This window comes from Simochromis diagramma, unplaced genomic scaffold, assembly GCF_900408965.1.
Source record: "Simochromis diagramma unplaced genomic scaffold, fSimDia1.1 OVJJ01000205.1, whole genome shotgun sequence".
Taxonomy (NCBI): Eukaryota; Metazoa; Chordata; class Actinopteri; order Cichliformes; family Cichlidae; genus Simochromis; species Simochromis diagramma.
Window position 1 is genome coordinate 2545613 of NW_024386782.1, and position 25908 is coordinate 2571520.

General features: G+C 39.9%; 1 protein-coding gene across 12 annotated transcripts in view; it reads right to left on the reverse strand.

Moving 5' to 3' along the window:
• The window catches only part of LOC120724151 (receptor-type tyrosine-protein phosphatase mu-like), a 158076-nt gene that overhangs the window by 37981 nt on the left and 94187 nt on the right, over positions 1-25908 (reverse strand). For 4 of the 12 annotated variants that reach the window (XM_040016209.1, XM_040016229.1, XM_040016201.1 and 1 more), the window contains exons 12-20: positions 20737-21010; positions 17838-17874; positions 17006-17080; positions 15434-15569; positions 14158-14187; positions 5144-5451; positions 2699-2779; positions 2028-2054; positions 114-125 (exon numbers count right to left, since the gene is read on the reverse strand). In XM_040016209.1, coding sequence (XP_039872143.1) covers positions 114-125; positions 2028-2054; positions 2699-2779; positions 5144-5451; positions 14158-14187; positions 15434-15569; positions 17006-17080; positions 17838-17874; positions 20737-21010 — 980 coding nt within the window. The remainder of the gene's footprint in view (positions 1-113; positions 126-2027; positions 2055-2698; positions 2780-5143; positions 5452-14157; positions 14188-15433; positions 15570-17005; positions 17081-17837; positions 17875-20736; positions 21011-25908) is intronic. The other 8 variants (XM_040016244.1, XM_040016279.1, XM_040016223.1 and 5 more) reach the window with 5 other exon arrangements.

The window sequence follows — 25908 nt, forward strand, 5'->3', positions numbered from 1 at the left end:
CATGCAATAAATGTCGTAATGCCCGTGTCAGAAGCAGCCTCTCACTGTCGGCATGCTGTCTGAGTAAACACCGTCTCCTTCCCCCAACCCAGGGCCCACTTGGGAAAACTTACCATTAATGGGCACTTTTTAGATAGCAGATACATAAGAGGTTACGTATGTAAAGAGAAAGAGAGGAGAAGAAACAGGAGAGAGGGGATAAGCAACAATCCAGCATGAGAACCTGTTACAGTAGTGTTTGAGCTACTCTACAGGGCAAGATCACATGCCTTCTCAGTTCAAACTGCCTTGGTATAAAAGCCTAGTCAAGGGGGATGTTGAGTGGATGGATGGGGCAATTTCAACAGTGCAAGACAAAAAAAAAAAAAAAAAATAGAAAAAATAAAAACAAAACAAGGAAGTCATGGATTCAAAAGGGGAAAAAAAAAATAATGATAGTCTTTGGGGGGAAAAAAAAGCTGCAATTGTTTCTGATCGCCGACTTGCATACACTAATGAAGCTAATTATTTTTTTAAACGTTCTGACATTTTGAATTCCTCTCTCTAATTGCTATAATTTTATTTCCATTTGTGCTCGGGGGGTAACACCTGTATTTGTGCCATTTTCATTCTCTTTTTTTTTTTTTTAAAACTAGTGCGCGATGAAATCAGAAATGCAACCGATACTCTGTGATCTAATCAGTTTTGATCATTAACCTCGAATGATGAGACAATGCCGTGACTGAATGTGTCACAAACCGAAAGCATGTAACCTTTTCTGGCTGCTGTAATTTTATGTTAATCGTTTCACGCTTCATTAAATGCGGAACTAACATAAGCAGCTGTCACAAGAGCGGTGATGAAAGACACTGCTTTAAGTTGCACTAATGTGAAAAGGAAAAAAAAAAACACAACAACAACAACTGTTAAAGTTGCCTACTTAAAAATGCAGCAGTGGTGCTTGTGGTGAAGCTGCTTATTGCATCTTTCTTTTTGTCCTTGAGTATTAAATTATTACACTCCTAGTGCCCCACTTAGTAGCTACTTTGCGGGCTTCGCTGGTAGAAATGCATCTGCTCGTGTAAGATGCCGCACTTTGGGCTGTTGTGCATCTTCAACAAAGGCCAGTAATAATTAACAGGAGAACAAAATGCTTTTTTATAATTCTATTTTATCACTGAACAAGATGAATAAACACTGGAAAAAACAAAACAAAACAAAAACAAGTAGGTCAATAGCAGTTAGCCAAAGGCAGAGGGAGCGACATTAAAAAGAATAATAGAAAAGGTTGTCGTTTCAGAGGGGAGGGGAGGAAGGGAGTTTAATGCATAGTGAGGAGAGAGGGGAGGGGAGGGGAGGGCAGCACAGCTAATGCTAGACTTTAAATGTTCAGACTCAACGCATCCTGCTTTTGGAAGTTCTGGCTAAAGGTGGAGAGGGTTGTGGGGGCTAAGTGAGAGCGTTTTTGGGCCTCCCTCTCACACAGTTTTTGCCTGTTGTGTCTCAGTGCAGCTGCTACGGCTCCAGCATGCTGTCGCCTCAGTTGCCGGGGCAAACTGCCCCCCGCCCCCGTTGCCCCTCTTAGACACTCCCCCACATCCAGTCCACATGTCTGTCCATGCATATGAGAGGTCAAACACGTATGTGACATCACACGCACGACACGCAATGCGGATGGGATGGAGTGAAACCAGCCTCAGCCCAGGAGAGCCCCCTCGTTGGACAGGAAGGGAGAGGAGGAGGAGGGGGGAAGAAGTTAGGGAAGGGTGGAGGAATAGGAGACGAGGAGGAGGAGGAGGAGGAGACGGGGAAGCAGCAGGCAGGTATGGAAGTGAGGAAGCCATCTTTAGTAAAAGAGCCATCCAAAAGAAAAGAATGAAACAAAAAAATAATACATAAAATAAATAAAAAAAATTGTGCTTTTCTTTGGCCTCACAGTTAGGTGTTCAAACAGCATTCTTACAAATGTAATGCACGGTCATTTTCTTTAGCATAGAGATAAGAATAAATACTCAACAGCAATGGCAAAAGGAAAAATTGTGTCTCACCTAAGATAGCAGTTGGCACAAAGGGATCTGCTCAAACCCCCAAACAATCGCAGAAGTTGGAGGAGGAAAAAGAGTTGCAGTAAATTAAAGATAATTAAAGATAACGCACAAAAATAACATGAACAGAAATTAATGGGCAGCTTTTTGGTTTCTTGCCAAGCAGCACAACAAGAAACCGATCATATTTTAAATTCAAGCTAATTATACAGTAACTTTAGTTGATTATAAATCTAGCTGCCCTTTACCCCATTTAATCAATGAGCTGTGATCTGATTACATAAGACACTCAATTATGGATATTATTTGGGATAAACTGAAGTCATAATTAAACTGCTAAAATCCATCTTGGCAAAGTGATATAAAACATAACCAGAAATGTAGCAGAGTGTAAAGCCATCTAAAGTTAATCTAGCTGCTTTCTCATTTGTAAAATCGTTTTCTAATTTTTAAAGCAACTCTATTAGGTAAATTCATACCACACATTACAGAAATAGGCTGTAATTTACATAAAAAAAGAGCCCATAAAACTTCATCTCTTATTTATTTATTGTGGCGTTTCTATTTTTTCCCCCTTTTCATTTCATCATTTGTTAAAAGCACCGCTTAGGCTGTGCAGTAAGCACTTCTGTGTTGACATACTGGATTATAACGAGGAAATAGAGTATGTTTACCTGGGTAGTATGAGTTGGTGGGGATAGAAGTACTGAGAGTGTTGGCTTTTGGTAGTGTGAAGGACGACGGTGATGATCCAGCTACAGATGGGGGGGGAAGAGAACAGAACAAAAGGCATTAATAGTCTAATCTAGAGTTATTAATCGTGGAAGCAACTCCCACTGCAGTAAAATTCCAGTGTAATAATGCACTTTACAAGTCTTGCTTTTGAAATTTGCATGTGCTATAAAGGATCACTTTGAGGTTTCTGACTTACCCTGTGGGAAAAGCTACTTTAAGTACACAAATAAAATTCCTTTCACATCTACTAAATTGTGATGGAAGCAGAAATCTAGGAGACCTTGACGAAATTAAATGGAAACTGCACTGGCGACACCAAAAGAAGTAGGTGAGAAAATATGTGGCTTTGTGTTTTGGGCTGAGCCGTGCAAAGCACACAAGTATGAGAAATAAACTGCACTTAACCTCGTGGAGTCCAGGTTGATTTGGTTGATTTTGCAGACTTTGCGTGCAATCCTTTTCGTCATTTTTCTGGTTCTTTAAAACAGCCTGATGCATTATGTATGCTGCTGTGTTTTTACGGCACTCGCCAAGTTACAAGTTGCTACAAGTTGCTTCTTATTTTGTCAATTTCACAAAGCCAGAGGCCGCAAGGAACCTGCATTACATTCAAATAATAAAGCTTTCCTTTAAAAATCCTCATGTCTAAATTATGATCAATATTAGTAAACATAGATTATGAAATCTATTCTGTCTCATTTATATACGCAAAATTCATTTTGAAAAGTTTGCAAAGTAAAAATGAAAAACGAGTTTAAAAAAAAAAAAGCAAGTTTAACTTGCACATTTTTTCCAAGTCTTCTAAAGTCCATGAATGCCTGCAAATCTCCAAAAGCATTAATAATTCAGTTTTTAAAGCTACTTTTAAAAAACAGTTAAAGATCAGGCAGTTGCTTTAAAGATATCATCATTAGGTAGCTTGACATTGAGATAGAGCAAAGGGGCCAGAGTAGAACAATAGTCACACAAACCATGGAGGAAGTGACATTTACTCCTAAGACTGCCATTTTCTCCTCGTGCAACGTCAACAGAAATGCTACGCCGACGGGGTTTACGCAGGCAGTATGTTCAGGACTATAATCTGTCAGTGATGATGTTTTGAGCCAAAACGACACGACCGACAATAACGTAAGGTCACGGAGTGTGAGAGGGCTTTCAACTGACAGGCAAAGTGAGAAATAATGCATTTAAATCATTTGCGCTGGCAGACAGAGGGGCCAGATTTGAACATCGACACTAACAGACAGTTAATCAAGGTCAAAGCATCTTTGGGGCTCAGCCCCTGCAGGGGTGTGGAGACAGAAGCTGCTGTGCAGTTTTAATCTGATGGTTTTGACTGGGATTATACTAGGTCAAGCCCTGGGTGCAGACTTAGCCGAGCCGTCCATCAACAAAGTATTAGCTTTAACCTGGGACAGAGAAAATGAACAGGTTATCACACCAGAGCCCATCTAGTACGTGCTATGTGTTTCTGTCATGAATTGGAAACAGCATGAGTTTGGGACCTCGCGACGGATTTCTTGGAGCTCTAATGTCTGCTGATAAGCTTTAAGGTCAGCGTTGGGATTTCAAGAAGTCTTGAATATTGATCTCAATACAAGACTCGCTTCAGGCTATTAACATGCGTTTGGACGACCATTTCTGCAACTGAACTAGCGTGGGCATTAGTGACAGTTAGCTGAAATGGTAAGTTTGCAGATTTCAGAGGAATTTTAATTAATTTAACAAAAATTAATTAGAGAAACTGAAGCAATTTAAAAGGAAATGTTTGAAAAGGGTGGATGAAACCCTCGAGGGGTTCTAAAGAAGGACGTTTCCACTAGAGAGGAAAAAAACAATTTGATCAAAATCATATCAAAAGATGTTTATATCCAATTCTCTTCTGCTGAGTTGAAACAGCAGTTTCCCTGTAGAGGGACAACGGGCAGTTTCACAAGAGCCATAAAGTAATGTCGTTTATGCTGACTACAAATATTGCGTATTAAAGCAAAAATAATCCCTAATGTTAAGATTGGTCATTAAAAATTTATTTTATACACTTTTTTCTTATATTATTGAGAAAACGTTGCACTGCCTTGTCTCACCACTTAGTTCTGATACCAGCATTATTAAGGACAAATGCAAGGATGTGTTTTGCAACGTCAAAACTCCAGTATTTACCGGAGACATGACTTTAGGTCTTTTTCTTGAAAATATTTCTAAATCAACAGTTCATTGGAAAGCAGACCAAGGAAAACATTTTCAGGTTTTCCCAGGTTGAATATTTCCTGTGCAGCCAAGTCTGATTTCTTTCCCACCTGACCAAACCTAATAAATTGCTTCCACCCTGCTCTGTGAGTGTAACCGCGTAAAAAGGGAGGTATGCCGATGTGGGGCCGTCTTACCTCGGCCGTTAAGAGTGAGGGCGCACTCGCTGCGGCCGTTGAGAGTGAGGGCGCACTCGCTGCGGCCGTTGAGCGTGAGGGCGCACTCGCTGCGGCCGTTGAGCGTGAGCGCGCACTCGCTGCGGCCGTTGAGCGTGAGCGCGCACTCGCTGCGGGTGTTCAGCGTATGGTTGTGTGTGTCCATGAAGGACAGTGCTTCGTCACAGTTGGTGCCCTGCTCTGTGTAGCTCTTGTCCATCGAGTTGACCATCACTGTCATCTCCTGGCGTGTGCTGCTCAGTGTCTCCTTGCGCTTCTTGGCCAGTTTCCTTCAAAGAGGAGACAAATAAAACTGATGAGGCAAAAACAGAAATGACACAGCTTACATTGATCTGATCTGAAGCTAGTAGAGATGACTCATTCATATAATGAGATGGGTGAGCTAATGTGCCCTGAGCTGTGGTCACATTAGGTTTCATTAGGAACCAGATGTTTTCTCCCCAAGCAGTGAAATATGAATCCTGGAGAATGTGCAAAGGTGTGACTCTGTAACCCAAATACATCAGGCCCTGATGATTTAAAATTAGCTGGAGTATTTTGGGGTGAAAGAATTAGAGATGTGAACAGTGAACTGAAACAGTCAACCTGCTTTTATTGACCTACTTTGAGTTGATGCGCTAGAACCTACGAGCAATCTGTCCCTGATCAAACACCATTAATGCACAGTGTACAAAACCTGTGTGCACAAATCCACATACTGTACATGGACATGCATTGGTTTTACCCAAAGAACAAACAAATCCAACCTCCACTCAAATACTAAAGACTTTTGCTGTTTTGACTGCAGTAAAAAAAATATCCTTGAACAGACAGCCGTATGACATACTTAGTGTTTTAGTGCAATTCTGTATCCGTTTATTAAATTTCATATGCAGTTTTACCATTTATTTGGATGCCTTTATGTACTAACATACCATTATAGTAGTGCAAATGTTAGCCATGTGCTCCAATCATTTTTTTTTTTATATGTTACACCCCCCATTCCACCCATGTATGAAAGGTTCTGGCTCCAACTGGAAAACATGGCACCCAAAAGAAAGCTATTCTTTAAGCCCCAATTTGGCTCAAATTCAAAGCAGCGTCAACCTAGCATCATATGCTAAGCTGTCTCTTCATATCCAGTCTGTGATGTTGAAACACTTAAGTAATATATGGTGCTAAACATCATCATGCATGACTGTGATTATGAGCATGTTGTATTACTGATGTTGGCAGTTATGTCACCAGCTTCACTATGACTCACAGCTCACGGCTGGTAGTAGAGCTCGACCGATATAGGATTTTTAAGACCAACACTGATATTTAGCGATTTAAAAACATGATGTTTCGGCCAAAATGTCTTTTTATTCTGACAATGCAGTTTAAAACAAAACTGTTTTTATAGTTACTAGTCATAGATTACTTGTTTATGCTGGATCAGCTGGTTGTTGTGCTTGTTCCAAACAGGTGTTGCTAACATGAGAACTGCAAAACGCCCTCTTGGTGGAACGACTATACAACATCCCTCCAACATGTTTGAAGGGCGTTCTCATGTCTCTGGTTTTAAAATTTCGTTTATCCGATGCTAATAAATAAGTATACAGTTAACGAGTAGCTATTATCCACTGATATATCAGTCAGGCTGTAGCTGCAAGCACAGCTGTAGAATTTTTTTCCTTTTTAAGAAGTGAAACTATTTATTTTGATGAGCTGTGAAAAGTAATTAAAACATGATGCGGTGTGATGAACCACTTGTGCTTACTTATTCCTCAACTCATTCTTATTTCCATTCTGGGTATTATAAATACAGAGGAATTAAATGACAAGATGTGTTTCTGGAATCAGTGAGTTGCACCTTCTATGTGCATGAAACGATTTTATACAATTTAAATATATTAGATATATAAAAAAAGTTGGACTTTTAAAATCTGTTCCAAACAAAGATTCAACTGCTCTCTGCAGCCGACCTTGACCTTTGACTTCCTTGATTAAAAAGGATATTCACATAAGCGAATCACATGATCACCCGGATGAGTTAACTTTCCTATAATTCCACAAAAGATGAACTACAAAGGAATGGCAAACAGCTAGAGTGGGAACATACTGCAGCAACAGCCATATCTGATGCCTGCCACTGCTCTGTAGCTGGAGGGGAGCAAGTAGTGTAAGAATTAACTATGGCAGCCCTCACACTGATCCTCGCACTTTGTTACTCTCTGCGTGACCCCTCTGCCTATTTGGATTGCAGTCTCTCTCACGGACAACTGCTGTCTAATGATGCACTCCTGCTGCTTTGTTTTCGCAAATCTCCTCTGTTTATTCAATTTTGTCGCTGTCTCATGCCATATGGCAACAGGCCCCCACTGCCTTCAAACAGTCATTTGCTCTGAAGCCCGCGACGTGAGGCTAATAGTGGATCCGTTCTTCAGAAAGCAAAGTGACAAATTAGTGACATTTGTGTCTGCTGGACCCACTTTTTGTCTTCAATCTGCAATTAGAGCTGGGAACAAAATACCAGTGTTGTCTCTTTTTTTCCCCCATTATAGCTTCATATTGCAATAAGGAAGAGTGAGGATGGCAGGGGATGCATATACCCCAGGCAATATTAAGACAGATTCGGCACTGTGTGCACTCATGGAGAAGACTATTAAGAACAACTATAATCCAGGTTTTAATACTGTATCACTGTTCTTATTTCTGAGCCTGCTAAATCTTGGATTTCCTCTTTCCTGGCCTGTGAAACAGTTGAAGAGAGAGCGCTGAAGATAAACGAGGCTGCACAGACTCCAGTGCCAAAATGAGAAAAGCACCAGCAATACTGGGATGTTTGCAAGGCACCGTGGGTGTTTGATGAAGATTAATTGGCATGCTATTGTTTCCTCATTTGTAAGAAGGGAAAAATTAATGATAGATGACTAGATTACAGGGCCTGATATGATGAGAGAGAGAGATAGTATAAGGAAGTGTATAGTGGAGTGTTTTTGCGTGTTGATGAATGTGACCATTTATTTTATCCCTGGAGAGTTGGAGTAAAGCTGCACATGGAACAATGTCAACAAAAAAATGATAGTGATTACTTGCAGGCATGCCCAACAATAAAATCCAAAATAAATGTGCATATGGGAGGGGGCTGAGACATACAGATGGCAGAGGTGTTTGTAGAAGTAAAGGCAGTGCAAACACTCCAGGTAACTATATCAGGCAACTCTCATTAGAGAGATTGTCTTTGGTTCAGTACATGACAAGCCTGGCATATCTAGGATCTAAATGAGCACAGCTCCCAACTCCGTGAGTTCAGCTACAACAAAAAGGCCGCGGCACAAATTTTATGTCTGCAAATGTTTGCCAGAATGTGTGTTCTGTGGGAGGTGACGCTGTTGCGACTTCTAAAACAAGAGCTTCAAAACCTCAAGCTCAGCATGGTCGGCCTCATTTCAGCATCAGATCAGCCTAAACCTTTTGACACTGGGACAAAGAAGGCTTCATTAAAAGATCCACACACACATTCGTGGTGGATGAGTGTGTGCGCACGTTTTAGTTGACTGACATCCAGCTGGGAGGGGCAACAGAAGCATCTTTGATTAACCCAGTGGGGGCATTTCGGTAGCTGTTTGCACCGAGTCTCATTTCAAACTTCTCTTCATCTACGAAGCAAACTTCCATTAGGTTAAGGTATTAGGATCAAAAACAGACTTAATACTGTTCATTGTATGTTCAATTCATTTCAATTACTCTATCAAGTCTGAAAAAACGTAAACAATGACGGGGCCTCTTCATTAAATTTTCTAAGGGGCCCTTTATCTATAGAAACTAAAAAAAAGAATGAAGCAACAAAAACACAGAAGCAGCACACGGTGCTTCTGCTCCTACTCATTCAGCAACCAAAACAACATAATGACAAATAAAGCTAGAAAAAAAACATGGTAGGTACTGCTGCTTTTCTGGGCACAGGCTATTTTTACAAAAGAGATTCTTAATCTCAATGGTTTCATTCAAGGCTAAGCAGACATCATTGGTTAAAAAAAAAAAAAAAAAAAAAAAAAAAAAGAAGAAAAAAAAAGAGGGTATATTAAAAATATTCACCAACTGTAAATATAACTGATTAGCCATAATACCTGAACCCAATAGCTCATTACCATTGCATATATAAAAGTACACATCCAAACATTACATAACTCTATTCCTTGATATGAATGGCCCTTTTCATCAGGAGACACTTGATATGAATGAACATGGCAAAGAGTTCAAGGTGTTTACTTCTCAAGATGAAGTATTTGAGAGATGTGCTGGAAAAAGTAAGTCCGACTGATGGGACTTTGAAACGTCACATAATGCTTAAAAACACTATTAGCACTTCAGCCTTTTTTCCCCTAATACGGACCTACGTCAACATGCAACACATTTGCATAATGCCCGTCTAGATGCTGGGTGGTGCGCCCTAAACAAAGCTAATAAGCAGCTGTCTAAAAGTGTGCCATTTTTATTTACTAGCTCAAGCCACTCTGCTAGCGCTAAAATGTCCCAGTCACAAGCAAGCCACTCCGACTATAGTGGATTAGTTTTATTTTTAAAGGCACTCTCCAGAAAACAATAGCAAAATTGTTATTGTTAGCCTGTGCTATTTTCTGAACTCATGCTTAACTGAACTGCAGCAAACAGCAAAATGTCACAGCCAATGCTCTTGCCTACATTTTGCTAAGGTATGGTAAGGTGAAACAAAGGGGATACAAACATTACTGAGCAGGTGGTTTTAATGTTGTAGCTGAACAGCGTATATAGCCCATCCATCTATCCAGCCACTTATCCATCTCACCTGTCACTGGTTGAAATATACCAGTTTATCAAAAAATGTGTTTGAATTTTCAAAAAAACACCAGTTTTTAAATAGGCAAACTACATTCACACCATTTCCAAACCCTATAGTGGCCATTTTTTACTATGCTGGATGAACAGATGTTTTGTGACTCGGCGTTTTATAATGTATCTATCATTTAAACTCCATCATTCCATGCTTGACATCCTTTCGGCCTGCTCGAGGTGCTCTTCCTCATCAACATGCAGAGCTTGTAGGTGCAAAACTCTGCAAGGCTTGTACCAATTAATGTGATTCTTGCTACATGTTCGACTTGTAAGGTTTAATGAAGGTGTTTGCCCTGAGCACATTGTGTTATACATTGTACATTTAGCAGGCCTCCTATTCTGACATCGAGTGCAGTGGGGGTGACTATGAAAAATGAGATTTATGAAGAATTGGGACAATGATTTATACGTCTCCATATGTGTCTTTCCCATTTTGCTGTATGAAGAAATCCATATAGTTATTACAGTTTAACAAACTACCAACTATTTAGAGCTTACTCTCTCGTTCGTAAATACAATGTTGCGAGACAGATTGGTATTTTGGCAGGGAAAGTGGCGTGCAGGTTGCTTTATTATTTACCAACAATAAACAGTCACTATGCATCTATTATCATTGATAGATTAACATATTATCAGTATTTTTGTTGTTGGAGCTGTGCCGTTTGGTGCAGACTGTGTTGTAGAACTGAGGGGAATTACAGTTGGATACAATATTTAATCAAATTTTAAACTATAAAATCTGTCATAAAATAATTGCAGCAACATTAAAAAAAATAATATAAATGCTTTATGCAAACAAAACTAAAGGGCAGGCTGTGCAGCTTGTGAGGTGGATTTTGAAATTTAAGCGCCAACACAGTATTTGATGTTATATTTAGTTAAAGATTATCATTGGTTTGGCACATTAAACTGATATATTGTAATATATTTGTATAGTAACAAAGATAAAACTTATATCTTTCTTTTTTAATTGTTTAAAAACAGTCATTTGCTTTTTTCTTCGATGAAGAAGTGTAAAGAGACACGCTAAGTTTCACATGTTACATGCTCAGTGTAACAACACCCAACCACCCTCATTGCACCACGCCAATTGATCTCAACTGTCCCCACCAGCAGCAGCCACAGCGGCCGGTATGACCACTTGATTAAAGAACGGTCATATATTTGATCACACATGTAACCGCATTGCTAATGAGCACTGTGATTGATGTGCTGCGTGTTAGCCCTCCCAGCCACCTCTGGCAATATACCTAAAGTGCATATTTTGGCGAGTGCAGTACGCTCTCATGCCTTTAAAAGACTTTGATGAATGCATGAGAGCATTAATGGTTTTCATCAATTGTAGAGGTGTTGCAAGCTCATAGCAGACAGATGAATTTCAGAGACTGCTCAAGTGGAGGTTGTCTAAAAATGCAGTCTTTTATTAAGTTGACAATAGAAACCTTGGAAATATTGAGCATATGAGTTATACTTGTTTGTTAGCTGGGCTTAGACTGCTTGAGGATAATGGTAGTAAGGAATAAAAGGCGTATAAAGCCTCCCTACACAACACCTCAGCAGTGAGATGCAACCTTTCAGCTTTCACATAACTCCAGTAAAAAAATAAATAATTAAGAGTTCTTCCCAATTAGCTGACATGAATATGCACTTCCCTCATGGGAAATGCTTTGTTCCATTCTAGCTTCGCTGACATATGACACGAAAGATATACACAGGAGGGGGGCAGACTGGGAGCCGTACTATCGATTCAAATATTTTCCATTTTAAATACCAGCTACTCATTGCCCACAGCTGCATCACACACATCGCATAGTAAAGAAGGCCTAGTGTTTAACATCCTTATGCATTTAACTGATGACCTATTATAACTTTCGATAACATATGATAACAAAAAACTAAAAAGTTAGTCAAATCATTAATTTTTTTTGTCATGTGAATATTACTTTCTGAATGTGTATTATATTCTTTAGCAACTGAAGAATAAATATGCATTCTGTAAGAAAATGTTCTGAGGCCTTTGCAGCGTTGTAGATGTTTCATTGTAGCAGTTGTGCAGAGGTGAAGTACTTGTTACAACGAACCTGCGAAACAGTTAAAATATGGGGAAAAAAAAAAAAAGTATACCTGTCTTTCTTTCTCTCTGTATCTATATTAAAAAACTTTTTCCTCTAGTGTTATGTATGCCTATATTGCAGTATATACAGCACATTTTCTCAAGGGGACCATTAATCCTTCTTTACTAGCTGCATATCATGTTGTTATCTTGACACTTTTAGAGGGGAGTCACAACATTTGGCATCCCGCTATCACCTCACTGCCACAGAAATCAACACTAAGGGAAAAAAAAAAATGCCTATTTGAAGGGATTTTCCAAAAGCTTTTAACATGGGCTGTCTTCTAAACACATCCAGTAAACTGGTGGAATGTGTTAATTTAAGTGACCTGGAACCTGCCAATCAGAGCAAACACAATGAAGTGCATCACTATGAAACCACTATCACCAAAATTTGCTAATAAATCCTAAATTTCTGATGTAAAATGATTAATTGAAGCATTTCAATGAATCATTGTACATGCTTCTGTTGTACGCTTCTTGAAGAACTGCATTGACATTTTTTTTGGCAAGGAATCGGCTGTTTTGATAAAATTCTCCTCCTTTTAAAAATGTGCATCAAACCAAGAGAAGAACACATGTAAGTAACAATAAAATACCAAGAATACAAAACTGCTATTTTGATGATTTCACAGCAACCAATATTTTCTTGCTTAGCTTTGGCCGATGTGTGCGCTCAGCTTTGAAGGCACTACTCTTCTAAGTCATTGGGGCTTTCCATTCTAGACAGCTGTGATCTAAAATGAGTGACACTCGGAGTATTCAGGGTTGTATTATCTCCAGGTGTATTCTGAGATTTTCTTTGATGCGAGGCAGCCTCCATTCTCTTCTCTGATCACAGTCATCTCAAGACAGATTAGTCGGCATCCATCACAAAGACTACAGAGGGAGCCTATGAGCTACAGCTGGGAAAGCAGAGCTGCAGAATAAGCTTCTTTACCATTCAGCAGTGTGATGTGGAATCATCTGTTACATTAAGAGCGCATAAAGGCACGCTTCAGTTATTGTTTTGTGATGTCGGCGACATTGAAATAGAATAGAGAGATATTCTATGATCACATCAGCTTGTTTTGTAGTGATGCAAGCATCTTGTTAGCTAAAGACACAACTCCACCATCACCATAGAATCAATGGGATGGTTGCGCAAAATAAAAAATAAAAAAAATAAAATCTAAAAACCATGCTGGATTAAAAAAAAAAAAAAAAAAAGGGAGAAAAAGCATGAGAAATTTGAGATGATTTGATGAAAGTGTGACAGGATGGTGTGGGGGGTAAAGAATACTACAAATTATCACATGCACATGGAGCCAAATCGATAAAGTCAACATGTTAGCGATGTTCAAAATTTGTGGGTAATTAAACTACAAGTGTGGTTAATCAGGCTCAGAGTTATCAATTGCATCTGAAGAGTATATAAAAGTTTAGAAAAAGTGAAATATTTGGACTAGCTCATTGAAGTTCTGGGCACAACTGAAGTGTAGATGCACTGCGATAAGCACTTCAAAAAAAAAAAAAAAGAAAAGAAAAAGAAATCTAGCTTTGACAAGTCAACAGAGACTAAATCATTTGAGGCAAATGAAAAATTCACACTCAAAAAAAAAAAAAAAAAAAAAAAAGGCAGTGGTGCTGGATTGATTTTTTTTTTCTTCTCTTTCACAAGATGAGTTCGGCAGCAGTACAATCATTAAGGCAGTTAAGTTCATCATCATTTGATAAACAAACTCCTTGTAAATCTGGCAGAAACTACGTCTGCAATAACATCTCGGTAGCAGGTTTATTTTGTGGGGGTGTAGGCGCGTCTTTCTTCTTTTCATCAGAAGTTGAGCCAATGTGACATACATTGTGATCTGCTCATCGTGTGGAGATGCATTGGAGTGGCGTCCTCCGTTCCTCCAGCAGAGATTACAGTTGGGCCTCTGTAATAGCTCTGGGCAGGAGGAGGATGACATGGCTCTTTGCATGCATGGGAAACAGTGTGTGGGTGAGAAGCATGGCACTAACATTACACAAAGTGGTTACTTACAGGTAGTAAGTGTAGGAGTGATAGGTTCTTCTGCCGAGTGGGGTGGTGGTAGGATTTAAGCAGTGGAGGAGGGGAGGGGATGGAATGAAAAGGAAAGAAAAAGTAAAAATATATTAATGTTTGAAAAAAGAGAAGAAATGAACAAAATCAGATATGGTGGCATACGTGGAGGTAAACTAGTGATCGTGAGGGCAAAGGTGATCGCTTGGAGTCATGTCATGCTTTGGTAAGGGGTCTCAGTACAGTACCAAAACCCCCTTTTATGAACACATAATTTGATACACCTATAAAAAAAATTACCATATCTGACCTCCAAGGTTGAAACTTAATGAGACGTTTGAATGTCTAAACACAACTCGGATTCCCTGTTGATAACGGTAAATTACACAAAATTCAACCAATGAAGTCATCTCCATCTCCGGTTTGATTAAGGCTAATTGAAAACAATTCCATTACTGTGTGCCGATTTTCACACCCACCCACTGATTGCTGTGCTACGCAGAAAGGCCCTGCTGTATGAAGAATCTTATATTACCGTCAAAAATAAACATGAAACACAGCGATTATATCAGTGCATAACTATGTCTTCCCACTCAGCTACATCTACTTGATCTAATGTGCTGACCTTTAGACTTGAATTCGAGACATGCAATTTCATATCAAAAGGACAAATTATATGCAACGCACAATAAGTTTTACTTGGGAATGATGAAATCTCTGCAGAAACTGGCACTGTATTATTTTAAGCCTCGCCGTGGACAAAAGGGGGTTGATATTTGCTGAGCTTTAGCTCCCCTGATTGCTGGGATATGTACAGAAGACCTCTCTCCAGTATTGGGTCCGGGGCTAATGTAAACTTAGCCTTCAGTTATACGGCCATCCTCTTTGCTTTTGAGCCTTTCATCATATTTTCTTTCTTATCTCCTTCACGCCTCTCTCCGTACCACGGCACTCAAAAACATATTTCTTTCCCATCCCAGTGTCACTGAGGCGCTGCACATTTGTTTGAGGGTGCCGTGGAAACGGATTAATTTTTCATGGCACACTGTATCTCATGGCTGTAAACAGCCTTAATGGGGCGTATCAACATAATCAAATTAATTATTTACTACGACACTGACAATGCTACTGTTTGAGGGAAAAATATACAAACTGATAAAACTGAAACTACTTATTTGTTGGCGCTCTGCAAGTAAGTTCAGCCACTTCCACAAATCTGAAATAGTCATTCAAAAACTAAAAGGGGGGAGGGGGACGAAAAAAAAAAAAAGCTTACCTTTTCTTCATGAGCAGCACCACTCCTAAGAAGATGATGACAAAGAGGAGGATCCCGGCGATGACCCCTGCGATCTTTACGGTGTGGTCAGTTTGCTTCTCGGGCTCCACTGCGTCAGGCTTATGAGTGGCTGCTCCTGAAAAACACAGTGATGGATAAGAGTCAAACAAATGGAGCACAGATTCGAGCACATCTCGTGACCATTTTATGTTGTGTCACATTAAGCCAATACCCAAGTACTAATCTATATATTCAGTATATCTTCTCACTGATTTGACAGTGTGGAATCAGTGCACCAATATTCCAAGGACCATAAATATGAGTACAAACAAAGACTAATGCTAATCCTAACAGCAAGTGACTCCCTATTGTCCTAAAGACCACCTCTAGCTCTGCCCTTAGTGGACATCAGCGCTCTGTGGATCAAGCTGCACTGAGAGAGATAAGTGCATACCATCTTTACCCTTGGTTAATCACATTTGAGGCAAATGGTTGCTGGGCTGTAGAAAAATGTAAGACGCAGGGCGGGAAAGATAATGCCCAAGAAGATAAAAATGACTGAAATAACAAAAACATTAAATATTAGCCTGAAAAGAGATAGCCAACAACGAGAGGCACAAAGAGAGAGGAAGATGTGGGAGAAAACAGCTTGTTTTTAACAGCATCTGTTCCTTGAGAAGTGATAAGAAGCACTCAGAAGGCAATGCTGCCAGAATCACAACTGTCCACCTCAACAACACCATTATTCCTTGTCACCAGAGGTAAATTTAGAATGACAAATTGTTATGTCAAATATCTTAGAGTGAGCTTCCTTCTCTCTCCAGAATTGCCATTTTCTCTTCCTATCAAAAAGTTAAATATCCATCCCGGGCCGGCTGTGACATATTGTTCTTCCTCTGGTGTGTCGTTATCAACAGCCATCAAGCGCCTTTATTTAAAAATATACAATTTTAAGGCCCGGCTGTGGAGGATTTCAAGACGGGTGACATCATCATGTCTGGATTGATGGAGCTGATTTTGTCCCAATATACCGTTAGAGGCTAATCTCGCCGTCAGTGACAAATCCTCGATAGAGCCGCGGGGGCTGTGCGTCACCCTACCGCAACTCTGTGCTGTCAGTGAACTTGGGCGATTTGTGCACCAACAAGTAAAAAAACTGAGCAGAATTTGAATAGTTTCACTTGAGCTTCCTTTTGTGTGTTTGCAGTTGTCACAGCTGCAACAACCAGCACCGACTCTCCCTTAATCTCCCAGAAATAATGAGAAATATTCATGAAAGGGGATTAACTCCTGTCAAAAATCTCCCAACATTGACACATCAAATGACAATCGCACCTCAAACGGGCCTTTAATGTCCAGTAATTCTGAGGAGATGAAGGTAGAAGGCAACGTCGTCAAGTCTTTGATTTAATCATAATGACTTTATGCAAATTGTAAGACGATAAACAAAAAAATGCACACATGCAACATTCCACTTGTTGCCCCCCCCTCCTGTTGAGGGAATCATGAGTGCCCCCACCTATGAATTCAAATCCAGAGCGCTACTACCAAGCTGTGGAGAGAATAACGGACCTGTTAGTTGGTTGTCACCGGGCGCTGGGACGATGCGGATGTACGGGGTTGTGAGCTGAGTCACGAGTATGGCGGCTGTGTATAGTCAGTGGATCCAGGAGGGCATGCAGTAAAAAGAGACAAAGAAAGAGAAACAGGCCACACTGAACACAAGTCCCATCATCATGCAACACCTCCAAGAAAGACACTAAATAGCAGTAACAGCAGGGATTTTTTTAAGTTTGTTCCACCAAGTCTGCAGAAGCAATAATTTCACAAAGGTTAATATCTGTAATATCTTTATGAGTCTAATGTAGGGCACTAAAGCATATTTCTACAGGTGATAAAATTCCACAGCCCATGAACTCTTTGGCTTTTGCCTATTGAGCCATGTAGATGGAGACATCTGGAACTCCACCAAGAAATCTATAGCAGGGCTGCATGCAAACTACACAATATAAGAGACTGTCAGGGCGTGTGACAGGACCTCCCACGGCCCACAGCCGAGTGTGACTACGGCTCCCTCTGGCCTTATCAATTCTGCTCCCAGATCAATGGTGCTTAGACTTCATCACCCCTAATGTGTGGAGCAGGACGTTGAGGCAGCATAGCTAAGTACCTACAGACCTCCGTGGGCACACAGGCTGCCTCCAAGTCACGGAAAACACGCTTCAATCGATAAATTGACTACATTTATCACACAATTTTGTCTCATCTCACACTTTTGTTGTCATTTAGAAAGAAAAAAAAAAAAACCATGTTAATTCTGTTAGTTCCCAGAATTCAAATGCAAGAGACGTTAGGAAGTACATGTCGTAAACATCTCTATTCACACAAACCGATCTAGTCCTACCTTTAGTGGCAACTCGCACACAGTCGATTTTGGTTTCCTGTACCAAGAGATAAATAAAAAGGAGGAAAAGAGATGGGGAAATAGGTTATTATGAGATGCACACACAAAGACAGACTTACAGCAGCAACAACACCTATGTAAGAACCCATAGTTACAACAAAACAGCAAGGCCAGTTCCATGCTGTCCCCTATCATCTGTTGAGCTCAATGACTGTGACACAAAACGCAGTTAAGCGAGAGGGCCCACAGCACAGATTAGTGGTGCTGAGCTGCTGATTTGTCAGCCAACAGCGATCTGTCGGCAGCTTGCGGCTCAAGGTGGTCAGCCACTGTGGAGAAACCAGAGCCCTGTGACAAGCGACACCAACCCAGCATGCAGAGCTCCAAAAATGACACGTCAGGGAGACTTTCTGAATATGTAATGAAGTTCCAGCTCTGACAACAGCCTTCAACAACATTAAAAAAAGAAAAAGAAATTGAAAACACTGCTCTCGCTGTTGGCAGTGAAATTTGTTGTCAACAATATTCTGGTTTACAAGAAAAGGGACATGAGACGAACAGGGAGGCAATGAGTAATACAGCACAAAAGACATGAGTGCTGTGTCCCCGTGTTGTCCCGGCCAAACTGTCCAATGAGCAATGAACCCACATGGGAGGGAGGCCATGAGAGGCATAATAAGGAGAAGAAAGAAAGAGATGTGATCCTGTGTGCATGTGCATTCCCATTACTGTGGCTTTTAAGCCGTCAGATGGTTATTTCATTAAAGGCAACATTGCAAGTCACATTTGATTTTTATTTGAACAGAAGGCTGAAAAAATTCTAGGTATGGATGGCGCACACCTTCTCTAAGTGCTAATTTTGTTTAAAAGGCCCAAACAAATCATACCAAAATCATCAGACATTAATAAAGGCTTCTAGGACCATCTATTGACAGTGAAGGCTTAATAAAAGAGAGTGCATTTGCCCACTGTGAATGAAAACATTGAATGTAAAAATGATGTCAGAGATGTCTCCATTACGGAGACAGAGCTCTATGCTGTATCAACACAGACTCTTTCATTTTGTTTGTTCAAAGAAGAGCGCCGTCAGACAATACATCCGACTCACTGATTCACCCTGGAAGGTTTCAGACTGCCAGTGCTTTACTCTCAAGAGCAAACTTTCTAACTGGATTCAGCCCAGGCTCACATGCTATTTGTATTGCCTCCTTAAAGACACGCTGGTGTTTCTCAAGGAGACTGTTTATGGTGATTCTCATTCAGGACCACAATCGGCAAGGCTCTTGAAGTTGCCATTGAGCTGTCTGCTGAGGCTCCATCGAGGGAGAGCCCTGCCAAATGCCACTTGATGACAGAGGCTGCGACCTGTACGATTGGTAGCCCCTATTGTTGTTCCCTGCCTCTCACACTTAACTGCCACTGGGACAACTGCCGCTCTTAAATGCTGTTGATCAAAGGGTTGTCTGGTATTTGGCATAGAGCTCCATAGCAAAAGGCAGGAGATAGGGGCCACAGAAATGGAGGGAGAGAGCAGCATGTCACGACACAGAGCTCTGCATTCCAAGCCCGACCCTGCTGCGGACCATTAAGACTGCACAAAGTGTCGTTAGTAAACTCACAAGAGTACTGCAGCACCTATCAGAAGCTGTGTGAAATGGCAAGGTTGCCATGCATGTGCTTGCCAACGTGAGCAGTTACTATGCTTAGTACCTTAATTCCTTTGAATCACCTAGGCAGTGATCGTTATATTGTCTTCAGCGTTTAGTTGTGTTTGTGCGTCCTTTAAGCGTATTGTGCGTGCACTGAGACAAGGCAGGGCACTGCGTCGCATAAAGGCTTCAATGGGGAAAGAATTTCACAAGTTCGAATTTTTATTTCATTTCAGTCATTCTTTGGTCGTAGGAGGTAGTAAAAGTATTCAGTACTCAAGCAGCATAGTTTCAACTTGCAAATCCATCTGAATACCTCTCGCTTCACCTTCCACCTTTACTTCAAAGCATTCAGGAAAACCTATGGTGGTAGCTAAAAATGAGAGAAATGGAAAAATCCCATTCTAAGCCAGCGTTTGGTTTGCTTGTTCTGAACTACTGCGGAAATATGGCAACATCATAGCCCATAGATCCTACTGTAGATACACAATATAGGCCAATATTGAGCTACACCCTCTTAATCTCTGAATTCAGGTGCTTTCAGTCCCATTGGCACAGTGGTATAAAATCAAGTATCTAGCCACGCAGTCTGTCTTTACATACATTTGTCAAGGAATGGGTCATTTCAAATTTAATTCAGACCCTTTTGCAGCAAGTCCATTTATTATATTTTTCCCTCCAAGATATTTTACAACCAGCTTTAAATTTTAAAGTAAAAGTGTTAAAGAAAGAACCTCAACAACTTAACAACCCTACAAAGAGGGAGACCGTGTAAAATTACAGAGGGATTACAGAGTGCTGAGGAGGATAGTAAGTAAAAGTTGCCAGTGCTCCATAGACTCAGTAACTGCAAAGGTCCAAATATTAACATCAGCACAGAAATTGTGCTAACGGACCTTCATCTTTCTTCAGGTTTGTATGGCTGAGAAACTCTTGTGACACTTTTTTCATAAAGTGTATGATTGACTAATTTTAGGTTAACAAAAACAGTAATTTTTAGGTAACTACTGTATACACTATTGAAAACTAATATTTGATTAATTCTCATCCCAACCTTAAAGTAGTAATACCACGATGTAAAAAAATCTAGTTGCTGTTGGTAAGATGGAAATACACAAACACAGGCACGTTATTGTCGTCATTACAGGACTTGATTACGTTTAACTGCCAGTCAAGTTCAATTTAGAGCCAGGGTGTAGCTATAGTGCAGAAAATGCTGTATAAAATAATAAGAAATGACAACCACCCACCCCATTGGCTGTGCTGACCGCCTGGTAATATATACTGTAGCTCTTCTGTGGCAGCAGAGGGGCATTCCAGTACCCATTGTAGGTCTTGTTGTCCCCCACAGTAAAGGGCTGGGGCGAATGGATGCCAGCAGCGGGGAACTGAGCAGTGAAGTAGTACTGTGAATTAAGAAGCGTGGCGTTCTGGAAGTGAATGGGAACTGGGTAGCAGCGCAAAATTTCTGCCGTCCCTCGTGCTCTGCGTGGACGTTCCTCCTCCACCACCACCTGGTACGCACTGAAAATGCAGGACAAACAAAATTAACATACTCCACTGGGCCAAGCAGGCTCTTGTAGAATTCAACTGGCAATACAGACAGTTTTCTGCTTTGCCAGTTTGCTTTATAAAGTGTAAAAATTGTCTCTTTATGAAAGCCACAAACATGCATGCTGCAAAGCTCCAAATCTCAGAGCGAACTGAGTCTCCAGAAATGACTCATTACTCATTTAGACAAGAAATAAGAGATTTATGTAATGCAAACTAAGTTCTTATTCTCTAACTTTAATTATATAACAAGTCATTTAAATAGAACTTCTGTTGGATTAAAACTAATATACATTGGTTTTGCAATGTCTGTCAGATATGTATACATTCCCTTTTACTTAAATGCATTAATAGCACTTTATAATGTCACACTATTAAGCATTAAGGTATCAGTAAGTTACAGTATTAGCGAGGACTTAGTTCATATAACATTAGTCCTCCTTAATATGCCATTTATGAATACATATAGATATATTACTATAAATATGATTATGACTATGATTATCATTACAATTATTATTAATTAGTGATGTAGTGTAAAACTAGTGAGCACAACATGCATTTACATGTGGGCAATCAGCTATACACTGTGTAACAATACCATTAATGTTATTTAATAAAATTACAAATGCATTAAAGCATATTTACAACTAATTGATTGTCTGCCCGCTGTGTAAAGGCTACAGCAATAAATAACTTGTTTTTCTCGACTAAATAAGAACTCCATTTATATAAATCCCTTCTTAAAAGTGAAGTCAACATAAAAGACTGAAAAATGCCGGCCAATAGAAATGAGCGGTGGCACGGGACATTTATTTGCCTTTTCATTATTCAGCAAATGAAAAGGTTAACGGCTCTTTCCATTTCCTCTCCATCCAAGTCTTGTGTTTAGCTAGATCAAAACTGCAGCCCTCTGTGACTCTGACAGGGATGACATTGTCTCCGAGCCGGCCACTTAGCCTGAGGGGGAGACTGACTGTCTTATAGACGTTCATGTTAGTATGCATCGCGCATCTGAAGTGGACCTCCTGTTAAATCCATTGAGTCGCTGAGTGACAAAGAGTCTGTTTACAGCTGCCACGCAGAATAACCAGCCATGATTGGGAACTAGTGATCCATTTGCAAAAGAGCTAAAGAACCAACAACGCATTATCACGGACGATGGAGCAAAGTTTGTGTGCTCTATGAATGAAGGATTTCAGAAATGAATGAAATATGGTGGAGCTCTAGTTTTGCGGAGCTGGTTTAAGAGCTTTTATTCGCAACTGCATCGTGTTTATAAATACATAAATAAATCGTTTGCCTATTGTTTAAACAGGACCACGAGTCCCACACTGTTTTCTAGAGTTTGTGGGGGTTTTTTTCCTTACTGTACATGCTCTCCTGCAAGGACCATACATACAGGCAACACATGCGTTATTCCACTGAAGGCTGGTGATGAAAGCTATGACTGAAGACTGCAATGCAGAAAACAATGGATGTAAACACTTAACAATTCACACAGAGAATCTAGAAATCACTGTAAACGAGGACAGAGTATACGCACAGTATGTTGGTGCAAGAACTAAGAGCCCATTTTATACCTAAAGACATGTAAACTATATCCATATGACGTGTTTATATCTGGTAGCACAAATCTTCCTTGCCTTCTTCATTTTACCTGCCTTGTCTGCCATCTGACTTCATTTAGAATTTAATTAGACTATTTTGAAGTCAACATTTGCAGTGCTTGAAAGGCATTCATTGCCCCCTCTATACTGGAAGTCTAGGAATCCCACTGTATAAAACCACTGATCAGTTATCCAAGGTTACCATGAGAAAGTAGCAACACTGTAGATAGAGTGAACTTGATATGCAGCTTTATTTGAGTCACTGAACAGGACTTCATTAGCATTTGTATAGTGTCAGGGCGTTTCAGAACCCTTTTAATGCATCTGAAATAATAGGGCTATGTTTTAATGTATGTGTTACTATCTAATTAGCAGTTAGTGTTATGCAAGGCACAGCAGTCTTTGGATACAGCTTTCTAACCAAGCATAAACTTACAATACTAGATGAAATATTAATTGATTAGAATTTGAGATAAGAAAATGATACAGAAATTACTAATCTGCCTTTTTTTAAAAGAGTTTCTAACTGAAAAGGCTATATGAAAAATACAATCATCCTGAAGCCTTCATAACCATCTAACAGTGAATTCAATTTATCTATTCAGTTGCATTGTGCCATAAGAAATATTAGTGCCTACCGAGGTGTAAAGCTTTGGCGACCCTGAACATGTTCCTGTGCCTAGATTATTACAACAAGTGGAAAGAAATATCTTTTAAAGAAAAATAGCTGCACTGTTGTGGTTGTACTCTTAAGCTGTGCAGTTGCAGTACAAACAGCCCTGGAGATGATCAATTGTTCCCCGCGGTTGGTACTGGATGATTAAGTATCCCCTTTGTGTGTACAGCATGTGCTCTTTAACCCTATAGTTTATCATAAGATGCTTGCTGTGTCATTAGAAAATCCCCCTCTGCTCTTAGTGGGTGTGTCCCAATTCCTTGGAGCTCTCCTATTTAGCACTGGGTTGGGAGGTGATGAAATATTTAATCCTGCTGAGAGTCTGCAGGAGAAATCAGGCTTTAATTACTGTCCCCTATTGAGAGCAGAGGTCAAAGGGCAGGTGGAGACGGTACACGGGAGCCACTTAAGTAGTTGCAGAACAGCAGAGAAATAAATGATTAGACTTCATGGAAGCCTCAGCCAGAACATTGTCGATTTGATTTGAACTATAATAGGACGATGCAGTTTTAAATATAAGTAATTTAATCTCTAATTATCTCTGCTGTCAGTCACATTACTCATCAAGTAAGATGGATAACTATCTGTTTTTAAAGACATAACCCATGAAGGACTGCACGTCTGCATATTTCCTTTGGAGAAATAAAACACATTATACTCACAGTAAATATTTGCTGTAGCATGTACACCGATTCTCAGCTTGCTCATATTAGTACTTTATATTCCAAATCAATCTGCAGACAGTGAAACAAAAAACTAGCGCTGGCTCTCCCTGGGTGGCTCCTTATGATATGATGATGCAGCTGTGCTATGACTTAATGACAGGCACAGTATGAATAGAACTGGTTTCCTTTCCTCAGGCAAAATACCAAGTGCCAAAGGCTATGAGGTTCCAAGGGTAAAAACTCTTGTAATGTGGAAATCTAATTCACTGCTTCTTCTCCACAGAATATTTACAGCACCAAGAAACTGAAATCTAGCGCACAATACATTTGCAATTTAATAAAACAGTTTTGTTCTTCTCTGTAACTGATGGAGACAATAAAACCTCCTTTACTGGTTTTACTTAAAAGAGTGTCAGTGCTAAACTGCTCTCCTGCTATAAAATATTTAAAGTAGAACACTTACTATACCATTTTCACTGCAACGGCTTAAATGCAAAACCGACTCGTGAGTTTAATGGTGGCAAAAATACACGTTGTTCTAAAAACCTTTTTTCTGTAATTAGTGCAAGCATGTTAATATGCCCTTGAGCAGCGGACACCTTGTGACCTCATGCTGAGTTCACAATTTACATCATGAATCATTTTGACAGACCAGAGTGATTTAGTCATTTCCTTGATTTGGCATGACATGAATGAGCACCGAAAAAAACGACAACAGATGAACAACTATGGCTCTGGTAGCAAGAACAAAAATCCTTTGTAGCTCATGTCTCTCTTGATATGATACCAATCGGGGGAATTGCAAGAAACTTGCATTCACATTGATGATAGAAGGGGCCTTCAAATCATTTACTAAAGTATAAGCACTTAAAGCAAAATGCCCAAGTACTTCAAGTACTTTAAAAAAAAAAAAAAAAAAAAAGGGGGGTATAATATTAATATATGTTCATTTTGAATGCTTAATCAACATATTAAAGGATACGTCCGCTTCTCTTTGTACTTGATCAACTAAAATCCCAAAGTGACAGGAAAGAGTATCAAAGCTACAAGTAGTCAATGTTGCAGTACTGCAATTTTATCATATTAACTTACAGTACTGTGCAAAATTTAGGGCCAGCCTTCTTTTCTCCACTTTTTTCCAGACAAATGAGAAATGGGTGCAATGACTTATTGGTACAGGTGCAAGTATAAATGGAATTACAGTATAGGCAAAGGACAAAAGTTTGTCTAATCCTAACGAACTTGAAAGTCAATTTTTGGTAAGACCATCTTTATTCTTCTACACAGCCTGGATTTTCAAAGGCAAGCTTTCCTGTCATTTCTTCAAGTAGTCCTTCAGGCTTCTTGAAGGACAGTTGAAATGTTTCTTTGGATGTTGGCTGCCTTTTGTTGCGTTCTCTGTCAAGATGATCCCACACTGCTTCAATACTGTTGAGATCCATGCTCTGTGTGTTTTTCTATCAAGGTATGCTTTTACTGCATTGAAATTGTGTTTGGGATCATTGCCAGCTGAAATATCAAGGTTTTGCTAATCAGTGGATTTCCAGATGGTATTGCACGGTAGATGAAAATTTGATGGTATTTTTCTGCTTTCATAATTCCATCAGTTTTGACAAGATCCCCCAAACCATTGGCTGAAATGCTTCTCTGCCATGTTTTACATATGACTGTAGACACTCTGTGTTGTACCTCATTCCCCTGACCTCCCCCATGCATATTGATAATAATTTAACCCAAAAATGCCAATTTTGGATTCATTACTCCGTAAGACATGTTGCCACTTATTGTCAGTCCAGTTATTGTGCAATCTGGTATACCTCAAACATTTTGTCCCCGTTTTCTGTTCCATGAGAATGGCATCTTGACAGCCACCCTGCTACTGAGGCCCTTTCTGACGAACGGTGAACAGTAGATGAATCA